General features: G+C 38.7%; 1 protein-coding gene across 2 annotated transcripts in view; it reads right to left on the reverse strand.

The window, feature by feature from the left end:
• Window positions 1-1,253: 1,253 nt before the first annotated feature.
• Window positions 1,254-15,027, reverse strand: part of map2k5 (mitogen-activated protein kinase kinase 5) — a 55,020-nt gene continuing 41,246 nt past the window's right edge. For both annotated transcript variants that reach the window (XM_054620267.1, XM_054620260.1), the window contains one exon: window positions 1,254-4,288. In XM_054620267.1, coding sequence (XP_054476242.1) covers window positions 4,187-4,288 — 102 coding nt within the window. In that variant the 3' untranslated portion in view covers window positions 1,254-4,186. The remainder of the gene's footprint in view (window positions 4,289-15,027) is intronic.

Raw genomic sequence — 15,027 nt, forward strand, 5'->3', positions numbered from 1 at the left:
AACTTCTGCAGAATACTTGAACTTTTACCAAACCTTGTAATACCTGACACCAGAAGCAGCTGTTTAAAAAAAACCCAACATAAAGTAAAAGCGGCACACATTAATAACCAAGAAAAAAGGCAGATGTTAATTAAAGGTTGACTAAGAATAATTATGAAATGCAAATTTTAATTGAACTTAGGACAGCAAGGTGCTCACAGGTTCGGGTCATTCTACACCAAGACGTGCAAATGTCAAACTATTAATGAAGCGACCATCATCTTTTTTGTGTAATTGGTGTGAAGAGTTTGGGGCCTGAAGGTGTCTCAAGTCTTGTTGATGTAATTTTAATGAAAACACCATCAAGCTGGCTGGATGTTCTTTACACTCAGGGACCACTTTATTAGGTACACCGAGCCAAAACTAATAGTCTGACACAACTGTTCTACAATAAACTCTGCCGCCATCAAGGTAACTGTTTGATTTACTTTGTCTCAAGGCTGCAGTTTGTTATAGTCATCACATTGTGGGACAATCGGTTCCACCAGCACAACCTTAAAAAAAAAAATCAAACAAATGTTGTATCTTAAAATATACTTAATTGAATAAAGATGTTTTTTGGTAAATGTTTTTCATAATGAAAACCTGCTTAGTATTAAGAATGAAGCACAGAATGGGGATACAACATTTCCTTAATCGTGTATAATGCAATTCGAAGGCAAAACAAACTATGACTTCCAATATGACCACAAAGTTTAACCAATAGCTCTCTAAAACATTTTCAACAAAAATCTAAATGTATTGCTTTGCTGTTGTATTCGACTGCTTTAGTTTAAGCTTCATGCACCTAATAAACTGGCAAGTGAGTCTAACTTAAAGACCAATTGTTTCATTTCTCATTTACAGTCAGACTTCAAACGACTTGACATTGGGTCGACTTTTTTTCTGAACCAAAAAAGAAAACATTTTCAGTTTAAAAAAACAAACTGATAAATGAAGTGAGTGTTTGAATACAAGTCAACCAGATAGCACAAAGGAACTTCTACTTCAGAAGAATCTATTTGAAACTTCTGGGAGGGAAAAGAGGAGGAGCCTGATGGTTATTAAGATGAGCACATGAACAGAAATACTGAAAAAACTGAAAATCTTAACTTCATTGTTTTGTGTCAGCATGAAATCAGCTTCACCTTCAAACAAAAATAATCAACATAGAGAAACAAACAGACTTGAATAAACTGAATAAATGTCAAACTTACCCAAATGATTATGTTTAAATACTTTTTATTCTATTTGTGCATTATGGTTGGAATATGTGCCAACACAGATCATTACAGAAAAGGCCATAAAAACGCCAGTAACATCACAGCAATAACATTTCTGCTGCGTCCCATCGCTGACTTAATGTTTCGTGGTTTAGGCAAAAAAAAGGAAAAATAACAGAGCAAGCTGAAAGTAAAAAAATAATAAATATTTCAACTGATATTGCAGATTCAGATTTTAAAAAAAACCACAGGCAATGAGTACATTTAAAAAAAACAGTAGAAATGTGTCTGAGCTTTTGGTGAACAACACATCTGCTCAGAAAAAATATATATTTTTGGTTTAATTTGAGGTTCAAGAATACATTTAACAATACATACATTTAATTTGCAGCCAGCAGCCACCACACACTCTTCTTGTTCTACACATATTTATTAGTTTTACCAGACTGCTAAGTATTTATACCTTCAGTTATATTTAAGGCAGACTTAACAGATGTGTTAATACTACAGTAGAATTTGACAGTTAGATGAATATAATTAACAATATACAGTATGTATATAAAAGGTAAAAGTGTAAAGTAGTTACTGGGACTTTTTCAACTTTTGATTTTTGCCAAATTATCAGTTACATTAATTTATTTATGCAAATAAATGGCATATTGCACAGTCCTCTGCATGGTTAAGGTAAAAGTATATGTATGTACATCAAAGTAAAAAGGCTGTGCCTCAATTTCAGGTTTCTGGGGACAAAAATAATGGCAATAATGAAAAATTGATTGTACGGAAGGGCTCATGACACACAGCGCCTCTGACTGACTGATCACTAAATGTATCTTAAAAACTGGAAAATAATGAACTGATGGATATGGAAAGGGATTCCTTACAATTTTTTCCCCATCCTACATGAACTGATACCACAAACTTTTCATTATGGTATGGGAAATTTGTTTTGGTTTCAAGTCCAATTTGCCTCCCCTCTACGCGCCTTATAGTGCACAAGGCTTTTGGTATTTGTTGGATTAGTATTGACCAATCACATTCGAGCAGGAGTTGGTTGAATGTAGTCCCACTGGCTATCGTCTGATGATCATTTAGCTTTTTATTGGCTTAAAATGAGCTTGTAAACTGACTGCTTGTAAAACAATCCAGTCGTATGCGTCTTCTCTGAAATCCAACTCCAGTTTTGCATCTCGTGATCTTCAATCATACTTGCATACTTGAATGGGATTCCATCTTGGAATAAGATGCTTCACAATCAAAATGATAAAAAAGAAGATATCTTGAAGGGTTCCCAAATTACCAATGACACGATGGATGTTTGATTGTTCTACAAACAACAAATGTGTTCTCAGTTTCTGGTGATTTACAATCAAAAGGCCAGTGATTAAATTAAACTATCCATGTTTTTCCTCATCGTACATAGAACAATGTACAGGGAAAAAAAAAAACCAACTACCCACCATATGTGTAATAAACTGCTGCTTTAACCTTTTCTGTTCTGATGTGCTGCAGTTACATTTGTTTCCAGCGATACACATCATGTCACTGTAAGCTGCGTTTACTGGGCCTTTGTGGAAGAAATGGAATTGAACTTGAGCTCTACACATTTCAGCAGCTGCACATGACGACCTTGTCAAATCATTTTAGTCATTTAACCCATTATGTTTGTCTCAGTCTTGAGAAGTACATACGATTCACCATTTGTGTCCTCAGTGGTCTTTGGAGTTAAGTGCACTGCATTTATCAACTGATCTCATTTGGCAATAATATAAAATAGCATGCTTCCTGTATAACACAAGACACATCTTGTAAGGATTTACTGGTGAGTAAGTGGAGGAAACAATAACTTAAAAACATCAAAAGTTTTGGTTTATAAGGGGACGAAGAGATGGTTTCTCTTCTTGTCCGTAATTTATCTTATTCTTAATAAATTCTAAGAAAAAATAGCCCCTAAATGAAAATGGAGAATTGCTTCAGCACAATTTCCTTTCCAACTGATCATTCAGTGGCATTAAACATCATTCAACGTCTGTGCAAACGGATATAAAAGAAGAGAAGATTTAAAATCAGGTTTAAAAGTAGAGAAACGTTGGCTCCTCCTGATGAGTGAGAATAATTAATAGTTTGGTGAGTACGCTTCAAAACCAAGAAAAGATGCAGGTCCATATTTCATTGCACTCTGTAACACTGCAGAGCTGCATCAAAGTCATTTATATTGCAGGTTTCGTTGTTCACTCAAACACTCGTTGAGGAGAGAGACAGAGCTTTGTATCCACTCAACACCCCGACTACACAACATTAAGGAATAACTGGACATAAATGTTCTTGTCCAGGGAATTAAAAACGGGTGATTATTAAGTGGAAGTAATGCTGTTTTTAACCTAAGCTTGCTGAGGTAGTAAACTACATCACTGGAAAAACAGGCACACACATGGGCAGATCCTCACAGGCAGAAACCTTAACATTCACTAGAGGGCTGTCAACAGTAAAGCACAAGACGGTTATTTGAGATACCATCCCAAAAAACAGAGCGTTACTCTGCCAGCGTATTGCAGTCTTATGCTTTCAAGTTCATCCACTGATCCTTTTATCTCCACTTACCAGACCGCGATGGGCTCTCTGCATTTCTATATATTCTCAAAAAACGTGAGGACGAAGCTGCAGATGGAGACCAACTTTAGAAATAAAAGCGAAGACCTCTCTGCACTTTTTGGATGCAGAGATTAATTGCAAAGTTCAAAGGATGTGAGCTTCTTGTTGTCACGGCGCATGAGTGCTGTTAAATAAAAAAAAGTACTCACATAAAGCTTGTAACATCTAGTGATTTTTGTCCGTATATCACTTGTACAGTGCGTGTGGACATACTTGACCCTGAAGCCTTTGATAAGTGTTCAAGGTTTAGGATAAAATGTCCCCGTCCATCGTTGGCGGACAGCAGGAGGACGTCAGACGTGTCCCTGAGCTCGTCTCTCCTCCAGACAGCGACAAACCCACATCGACACCACCTCGGCGTTACCGTCGTTAAACTGTATGATGAAGGAATGATCCTGAAAAATAAAGAGGACAGAGGTGATAAATCATTTTTATTTAGAAAACAGCTTACAGAAGAAGTTTGGGTTCAATTTGCTTTGTATAGAAGAAATACATATCTTCAGAAGAAAATGTGTTTTTATTATTTAGGTTTTATCTGCATAACTTGGATTTGCTATACGGACAATAATGAGCTGAATTAAAAACTGTATTTAGTAAGTATGTGAATTCCAAAGACAAACATTTTTAAATTGAATGTAATGGCTTAAAATAGGGTCGACTATTAAGGTTTAAAGTGGTTGTAATTTCTTTGATATTCCCAAGACATATTCCCAATAGACTGTGTTTTCTTTTTAATTTTGCCTAAAAGGCATAGTTTGGATGTTTTGAAGTGGGGCTGAATGAGGTACTTATTAATAGTCAGTGTATTCTCTCTACAGGGGATGGCAGTTTGTTAGTCCCCAATTTGGAGAAACCGACAGGAATGCCAGAACGGGAACAAAGAAATGTACTGCTGTGGAGTTTAGTTTAGCCACTAAAAAGAAAGGCTGGCTTAAAAAAAAAGTCAATATCTGCTTAAGTGTGAGCTACATTGAGAATATTTTTACAGCTTTATCTCGCTGTCAGACAACACTTCCTGGAACTGTAGCTGTTATATCATCTATGCCCTGTCTGAGGCTGTCTGACTAGTCAAAGTAAACTTAGAAATTATTCTAAATATATTTTGCACTTAAACTGATGCTGTTTTTTTTAAGTGGGCCTTTCTTTTTAGGTGACTATTATAAGTTTTGCTGCTGCTTCGTTCCCGTGCTGGTGCTCCCGTCTCCTGCTTAAAACTGGGCAGCGTGCCATCCAAACTATCCCTAAGTATTTCCTGCAAGCCCACTTCAAAACATTCAATCTATCCCTTTAAATGCATTGACAAACCAAATAAGACCTTTTACTTAAAAGACCAAATTTAACCCTAATCACCTTCACTCAAAGGTTTGGATTCAATCGCATATTGTGCTGGAAAAGATACATTTTTCTATTTCATATATTGAAAAATATTTTCAGTTTCCATTTACAGTTAAATTTCACATTTCGATCAACAATTTTGCATTAGGAAACCTTTGAAACCACTAATCTTACTCCTTACGTTTGACCTTCAGAATAACTGTCATCCAAAAATTGAAAATAATGGACTGAAGTGGCCGTAAAAACACAAGTAATGAGCCTTCTCATAAAACAGAAAAAAAGATATTCTAACAGCTATCAAAAAAAGTTTATACCTATTCTGCCATATAATGTTTTATTATCAAACAGATTGGAGCCACAAACATTATTACCCCTTTATGTGAAGTGTTTGGTTTAGTTCAACTTGTTTAATTATTCTAAACCAGGAATAAAGAAATAATAATAAAAAACAAATAAACTAAACAGGTACGTCATTAAAGCCTCTTAAATATTCATGTCCAACAGATTTGGTTTTAAATGCTAAACGTTTAAGTAATGGCTTGTCAGGGCATTTTAAAGAAATATCTTTGTGGTTTAATGATCTCCATGAGTCATAACAGGGTGTAAAATGAGCTTTGTGATAAAACAGGCAGTAACACAAACCATCTTTGTTGACTATTTAAAAATAAAATGCTTCTGACTATGATATTAATTCTTTCATACAGTCTTAATCACAATCACTCCGTCAACAGTGACAATAAATTAGCTGTTGAAAACCGACAAACGTGCGACCGGTCTGTGCCGATTGGTAGCTCATCAGGTTTGTTAAACGCCGGCCGTGTTCAGTTGTTACTGCGGCGACACCGAAACAGAGATGTCACATGTGATATCTCAGTGACAACAGCCCCAATCAACCGGCCTCATCTGGGGGGCTTTCCAGCCCAGAGCCAGAGGTCACAGAGGTCACACAGGGGTCAGAGGTGAGAGGCGAGGAGGTTGTAAATGAGACACTTCAACTGAGGCCGACCATGAATTTTATTTGCGGTGTCTAGATGTCCAATTAGATAAACAACTCGGTGGCCGGCCAGTTTAAATGGACTTGTCAACACTGATTTCCACGATATCTGTCCTTAACAACAAGAGACTGTCACTGTTAATAGGAGCTCAGTTCCAGCTTAAGCTGGCCGGACACTGTGCATGTTAGTTATTAATCTTGAGCGTTGTGTTAACTGACATTACACGTTTTAATCTGCCTTTCTGCACGGCCACAACCTGCGGCTTTCATGCTCGCACCGTACGGATCAATTGACCCCGACGATAGCATGGAACCTCTGGTCGGTTTTGTCCAGCGTCATCTCCAATGAAGTTAATTTGTCAAGACCAACACCTCCTCAACGGTGTTGAAAAAAAACACAGAAAGGTAGAGTTACTTTGTGCAGACTATGAACAGAAAGTTAGAAGAAAAATGAAGAGCCACAGACGGCTAGAAGATAAAGAGAATATGATCTGTCTGTTCTGCAGCTCTGTGTCCAGTTTTATATTACAGCACAGACTCAGTCAAGACTACAGTTTTTACCACAACATGTAAAATACAATACCACTAATATTTATACAATATGCATTAAAGATGCACCAAATAACAAGCTCACTACAATTAATAGTGCATCATTTGACAGCGGCCAAACGGAGTAACTGCTCAAACTGCAAGACAGCTGACCAAGATTTCTGATGATGCAAGAAATCCAACTGATCCAGACTTTTAAGGCAAATAATTAAATGTTGCGACTTGTGATCTCCCTTAATATGCAAGACAACTTACAACCCAATCAAGCAGGTGTTTGGCCCAATTCTAAAATTGGTTGGGGGTGACCAAATTTGGGCTAAAATCAGGTTTAACCCGCACAGTGTCTGCCTAGTTTAAGACATTGACCAAGACTTTGGCTCAGTTATTCGGGCTCTCAATGTCTGCCTGGCCAATATAAGAGTCATTAGAAATATATTGGTATCTGCGTAGATGTCGGCCAATAAGTGACAAGAAATTTCACTACAGAATCATCAAATATATGTTTTAAACCAGCATACAACAGATGTTTTTGGCCACCAACTCCGGAGGAACATATCTGTATTTTAAGCGACTACATACTCCACTTTGTTCACCAGCTGGTCGTTAACTTTGTCCGTCTGATATTTGGTGCTGGAAGTGATTTCAAAGTGAACAGTGTTGTTGTCAGCTGTTTCTATAACGTTAAAATACCCAGCGGCAACACCCAAACTAGTGCAGGAAAAGTAAGATTAGCAACAAAGTAGGACACACTGGTAGTGACGGTCCACTTTCCTCCTCCTGGGATTCTTGTCTATTTGCGGTTACACTAGAAAATATGCTTAACTGAAGAATATGTGCAATACATCACAATAAAGTCACATGAAGGGTGAATACATTTAGAAAATTCTTTAAGAAATCTACCGAATCACTTTGTTTCACTTCTGTTCTTTCTTTTTATCACTACTGTTACTTTTGACTGTGATGATTAAATCCCCCACATGTTTAGTCTGGTGTAGTTTAATATTTTAAACATGGTAACACATTCCATCGTGCTTTAAACCTCCACAAACTGTAGAGATTGTGAAGGACTGGGGGGGAGCCCCATCAATCCTGTTGTCCTTCTAATGGGCAGCTGGGGTTAACACAGTCTGAGGTTAATTACTCTCATATCAGTGTGAGCGTGTGTGTGTGTGTGTGTGTGTGTGTGTGTGTGTGTGTGTGTGTGTGTGTGTGTGTGTGTGTGTGTGTGTGTGTCAGTATGAGACGGGTGGAGTGGACGCTCCTGGGTGCCCCTATGTGCTGAATACCCATCTCATCAATCATTCTTCCTTGCCTCAGTAGAGAGGCTGTACTACGGAAATAAAGAAGGAAGTCCTGAGTGATGTTTCTAAAATCCAGCTCTTCACCTCTGCTCCAGAAATTAACCCTGACCACGCCAGAGACAACTCCTGGAATTTGACCTGGATGAAGGTGCGTGGCTCATCACACCACGCTGACACACACGACATACATTGATACGTGCCAAGACGCTGTAGAAACAACATTAACTCATGCAAAACATGCACCATGAAACGTTTCGTTGTTTTCTCTCACTAAATGTAAACTTTCACCAACACACGAATAAGCATTGATACCTGACTGAAAGTAGGCATGCAAATTGTGTTTTATAATTAACAAAACAGAGTCAGAGAGAACTAGAAACAACATATATAAGAGAGATAGCAGACATGACTGAAAATAAACTTATTACAATGTACTTAATAAACCATTATGTGGTGCAATTTTGATGGAAAGCCACTAAATAGACTTGTGTTGAGTTTGTTTTGTTAACTACTGTTTGCAAAGTCAAGAATCAATCTAAACTTTTAAGCCAACATTGAGAAGAAATAGAAAAAATGTCCATACAGTGCTCAGAAATCCAAGCATCTACAATTCCAACTGCATTCATTCATGTGATACAATCGAAAGCCACGGAGCAGCTACTAAATGGACTTTGTCAAGTCATTGTTTTAACAGAGTTAAACTTAATTGTCCTTGTTTAGTTACAACCTAACTTAAAAATAGCAGCAGATAAAACTCTCTGCATTAATGAGGTGGCGGGCACGCTCAGATTTTATGTAGCATACACTGCTGTAGTTGTAAAGAGCAGGAACACAGTCGGCAAATCTCATCTGCCGCAAATATCAAGCACGTTTGAGGGACATTTAAGACGTTTAAGAGCGCTGATCTTTACAGAGCAGCAGAGATTCTAACGTGTGTATTCTGGATACACATCTGGAGCAAAACAGGAACAAATCTCATCACACTTTTTTGGGTAAGTGGCCATTTATTTTCAAGCAATGTGTACTTATTATTCTTTTATCTCACATTGCATGTCTATGAGATGTGAGCCGTCCAACCAAACAGTGATGTTGCTTTTTCATATTGTCTATTTTTAAGAGTTTTAGAGCCCTGAATACGCAAGAAAAACGCTAAGATTTATATTAGATAAAGCCCAAGAAGATTAACATAATTTACCATAGCAGAAATGTTTCTTTCTTTTCTCAAATTTGTTATCTTCTCACAGCCTCTCAGGTATATTTTACGACCCCATCAACCAACATAAAAGACCACCATGGTGGGATGAATGCGTCTAGACTGTTACCTGCAGACTAATAATTCTAGAAGAAAAAAGAAAAACTGCCTCAAGAGTCTTGCTTTGATGCAGACACAAACAGGTGCGCACACACACACACACACACACACACACACACACACACACACACACACACACACACACACACACACACACACACACACACACACACACACACACACACACACACACACACACACACACACACCACACACACACACCTAATAATTAAAATACCCGCAACTTAAATTAAGTATGGAACGGCTAAGGAAACGGGTATAAATACAGAGCGGATAACCACTCCTTGGTTGGGTCATTGAAGGTGTTTTGGCTCTCTGCTGTGGCGGTGCGTGGACAGAGGTGAGGCGGGGGAAGGACTCATTTAAAAGTTACATTAATCACCGTCTGGCCACATCAAAACGGGATAATCACCTGCAACTGCTCCGCTCAAATAGAAAATGGCCTAAACCCAGGGGAAATTCTACCTAACTCTTTAATTGTTTGAAGCCTTTGAAGGGTCTGTTTAATCTAAGATTAATTTATGCGATTTTAAATAACCCTATGTATGATTAATACGCTCAAAAGAAATTAAAAGGAGTTTGAGGCAATTATAACAAGGGACTGGTCATCACCTCATTAGAATAGTGTTGGAAGAAGAATAGTGTGTGGCGTGTTTGTCAGTGTGTGTGTGAGAGACAGGAAGAAGAGGTAGATAGAATAACTAGGTCTTTACAGATTTACATGCTAATCACTCGCTCCCTCTGGAAACTGGCTGGCATTGGTTGGTGAGTGTATGAATGAACAGTGTGTGTGAGTGTGTGTGTGTGTGTGTGTGTGTGTGTGTGTGAGTGTGTGTGTGTGTGTGTGTGTGTACTTTGGTCACTCAAAGTGCAGAGGAAATGTGGGGACTTTTCTCTTAGGAGAGTTACAATGCTCTAAACTTAATGGTCCAAGCAACTAACGCTTCGTTCAAATCTATCTGCTGCTTTCAAAAACAGTTTGCACAGTGAGGCAGCACTTCCTCCAGATAGCCACCTGTCAATGAGCCACAAAACTAAATGTTAGCCAGCGAAATGGAAAGAAGTAGAACAAATAGGTTGTAAAAGAAGAGAGCCGAGAGGAGAAAGATAAGCATCATTCTCTTACGGCCTAGTTTAGTCCCCAACCGAGTGTACAAAAGAGCAGAATGTCCGACGCAGCAGCGGACAGGATTCATACTGTAGAGCGTCGCTGAACTAACAAATCCTACTGGCTGGTCATGGAGGAAAGTGAGATTGTAGGCAGAACAGGGTAATATGACCAGGGATGTAACATATGTGGAATCAGTCGCTGTATATTGGAAGAAATGGTGAGAAATTAAGTACCATCTAAAACTTACTGACATTGTTGGTGTCAATAAACCTCATAAGATACCAATTTACTCCTTTCTAATTATAATTGATATGATTACCCGACCATTTAAGAAGAAGAAAATAAGACAAAGTTCTTTCAGCTAAAATATTCACTGCAGTCTAATTTTTTATTATCTAAAAGAAACCTTGATTTAGTAAGATCAAGGATGTTGGATTGACAAAAAAATGAACATTTCCTGTAATTTTGGATACAGCTCTCGTTCAAAATGACGTGGCTGAACAGTCGCTCGGCAGCACCACGCTGCAGTCCCTGTAAGTGTGAATGGGGTTCATGTCAATGAAGACCCATGGGTGAAATGTGAAAACATTTGGCAGTGAAGGTGCTGACAGGAAAGTTTAGGGAGGAGGAGGAGGAGAGTGATTTGGCACAAGTCTGAAAAAGAGACAAGAGACGATACATGAGCATGCATGTGAAAATCCTTTTCGCACATGTAGCGATGTAAACACCTATTCTCCTCAGACGTTAAAGCTGCTTCCAAAGTTTGAGACACGAGAACTAGAACTCATGCAAGACACCACCCAGATAAAAAATACCCGTAACAAACCACATATAGAATACATGTGTAATATAGCTTTTTCCTGCTCAGAAATTGTGTTGCAAAACAACATAATATCTTTAAAAATGTTCTTTACAAGAACCATATTGTATAAAGAAATGAAAACCAAGAAAAGCTCCTTAAGAGTTGGGAGAAGGCTTAATGAGAGGCTCCATTTGCTAAGTTCTTGATCCAAAATAAATACTCTTAGAGCAGTCTGCCACGTTCTGAGGATGTCCAGTAGATTTAAAAGGACCATGCGTGTTGCCTTGTGGCCTAAGTCAGTCAGTAAGGGACGGTAGGATTTATCTTCTTTTATAAAACAACATCTTTAACTACAGTTTATAAAAGACAATTGCATTTTGGTGGTAAGTTGTCACATCCATGTTGTTTAACATGATGAATGAATGAAAATAAATGGAATTATTTAATGACGGAGCAGTTTATGACAGCTATAGAATGGATTAATATTAACTAGTCAGGGCGTGTTTCTTAATAAAAAACATGTTTTTGATACCGGCTGTGTAGTCGGTCAAAACTTGATGCTACTAAGCTTCTATTTGTGTGTGTGTTTGTGTGTGTGTGTGTGTGTGTGTGTGTGTGTGTGTGTGTGTGTGTGTGTGTGTGTGTGTGTGTGTGTGTGTTTGTGAGTCGAAACTAGATTTAGGGACAGTCAGACACAGGAGGGGTTTCCTTTGTGACAAACCGTGGGGCTCATCTGGTGTCTCCGGGGTTGAAAGGGGGCTACGAAATGTGTGTGTGTGTGTGTGTGTGTGTGTGTGTGTGTGTGTGTGTGTGTGTGTGTGTGTGTGTGTGTGTGTGTGTGTGTGTATGTGTGCCTATGAATAGAAAAGCAGAATAGGAGGGCTGCATTGACAAGAGTGCTAAAAGGCTGTGTGAAGGCTGCTGGCTGGGGATCGAGGGACGATGAGGGAGGGGAGGGGGGGGCTGATGAAATGTCCATCAAATCACAATCAAAGAACATAAGGGGTGTGGGATCATCACTTTTGTTTTCCTTTTCTCTCATACACACAAACTCAAACATGCAATAACAAGCACATAGATAAAATAATGTTACACAAAATACTATATTTTCTGTCTCTCTTGCCCTAAAGCTAATTAAATAAGTCAATAAGCGCTGCGCACAGACCAGGCCTTACATTGAAGGAGAAGGGGGGAGGAGAAAGACGCTCTGTTTAGAACCAAAAGCGAGAAACCTCAGACAGGATGGGTCATCACCAAATACCTGAAGCCAACGTCCTGGGAGCCGGCCAATGGAAAAGTCTCCTCAACTGACCAACGCCATTAGCTTATGATGACAGGATAAGGTGTCCACAATGAAAGATGCATCAGTATGAGGGGAGAAAAAACACACTCACTTTCCTCTCTGATGGCTCATCATGAGGTTCTTTACTAATGGACTTTGGAGGAAAAAAAGAAGAAAGATCTCTTTCTGATACAAGAGAGATATTGATGAGCTTGATGCAGCCGGACAGAGATCAGTCAGATATTTATTCTTGATTAATTAAAATCCACCAAAAGGACAAAGAGATTATGATTCATGTTGTAAATCATCTGGGATCAGATCAACTCAACATTTCCATCGGTGTTAAGGTATCAAAATACAAGCCACTGATTAACGGCTGATCGGCTGCCGATCAAAACCGGTCGGTTTTCATTTGATCAGTTTCATATCAGATTTTCAGTCGGTCACATTTACACACATGAGCTGTGACGTCACAGCCACACAAACACACACACAGGTTGTCATTGTGAAAGTTCTTCAGCATGAGTTGTTTTAGTTCTTGTTTTAATCATTTATTATTATTACTTAATCTACTTTTATGTCCTAAGGTGGTCACTGTGTGTGAGGTGGGCTTCTTGTTATCGTCCTATCGACTGTTTTGAAATGACAATTAAGTATTAAATCTTGAACATAACTTTTGTGTGTTTACTGGAAAACTCCACAGGATCCCATTAAAATACGATTGTGCTTAAAACCAAGCCTGAATCTGAAAACTGGCTTGATTTTAGAGGACTAAAATTGCTGTTTTTGCTGTGTTTTCAGTACAATAAAAAAATGTGTCTGGTATAAAATAAAAACGTTTAGTCTAGCACCTCAGTAGTTTTCTAATATTCATCTTCACCCTCACAAAACAGGTTCAGACCATCCTACTGCCGCCACCAGACATGCAGCTGGCCATGTGTTTCCAAAGGTTTTCACATTGTTTAAGAAGAACATTACATAATTTAAGTCAGAGAAAACCAAGTAATTCTTCATGTTAGCAAATTGCAACGCACAGCATTATGTATTGAGGTTTAAAGCCTCCTGCTGTAGTGCTCAACATAGTCATTCACAGGCAACTCTTTCATGCTTATTCTCTTTTCATCAACTTTGCTCTTCGTTTAGCACTTTGCTTTTTTCTTTGTATTGTATTGTTCTTTCTCTCTTTATTCTTTAAGGGGACATACTGCAGCACTAACTATAGAAAAGGTTTTCCTTTCACTGCACACCGCAGACAGGTAAAGTGATAAAGTTGAACTGAATAGGATGAAATATTAATAGTATGCACAAAGCCTCCAGTGCAAGTAGTTGCACAGTGTGTCAGGCTTCAGGGACAGAAGCCATCAGCAGCAAGCACGCAATCAAACAGCAGCCCTTTAAAGAACGTCTAATAGGATAAAATCCAAGTGAAAATAATGACGTCAATAAAACCTATACCAGTGATTAGAGAACCCACATGCTGAAACCTGATGACTAGAGCTACTAGGGAAGTTGTATGGTCATAAAACAACATTATTTGTGTATTTTTTACTATTTTCCCGCATTACCTTCCAGGAGAAATGAGTTGCAGCGATAAAAAAAAAAGAGAAAAAACTGATAGCAAATGGCACTTTCTGTAAAGCAGAGGGAGAGGAGAGAAGGGGAGCCGTGGCTAGCTGCATTAACATACAGATAGAATAGGTAAAGAGTTTTAATGTACTCGGGAGGCTGGGGGAATGGGGAGGGAGAGTGAGAGGAGGGGAGGAAAGAGGGAAAGAGGAGGAGAGAGAGAAAGACAATCAGCAGGCTGGTGCCACAAAGGCAGGCATCCATGACCTTACGTCTCAGTTCAGAGGAAGAAAATGAAAGGCCTACAGGAGGACAGAAATATAGGTAAAGGAAAGACGAAAGGGATGGAGAGAAAGAGGGAATAGAGAACTGTGGACATTTTAAAAACAGTTCCTCTGTGAATTTGAAAGAAGTGGGGCAGAGTAGAGAAGAGAGCGAGAAAAAGGAAACATTGATAGAAGTGATGAAAAAGCCACCGTTGATGACCCCGAAGCATTTAAAAACCAAAAGGGGAGGAGAAGCTGTGTGTGGATGAGCAAGGGTCCTGGATCAGTTGTGGATAAATTGCATATTCATCGGTGGAGGATTTATATTGGTATCAGATATTCGGTGTGACCCATGTCCTTGCATTATTTTGTGTTGGAATGCAGCCACAAAAGAGACAAGAAACCACCACGAGACACTTCAGTCTCTCTTCAAATATTCATTTTAGTTTTTGTGGTGCAAAGACAAAAGACGTTGAAAAGACATGTGAGGTGGGAATTCATCAAGACTTAAGAGAGAAGAGGATGCAGATCTGATTATTCAATCAAACTAAAAACACAACATCTTCTCCAGAACATGGAGAGACGAAGACACACA

The sequence above is a fragment of the Anoplopoma fimbria genome, chromosome 2, assembly GCF_027596085.1.
Source record: "Anoplopoma fimbria isolate UVic2021 breed Golden Eagle Sablefish chromosome 2, Afim_UVic_2022, whole genome shotgun sequence".
NCBI lineage: Eukaryota > Metazoa > Chordata > Actinopteri > Perciformes > Anoplopomatidae > Anoplopoma > Anoplopoma fimbria.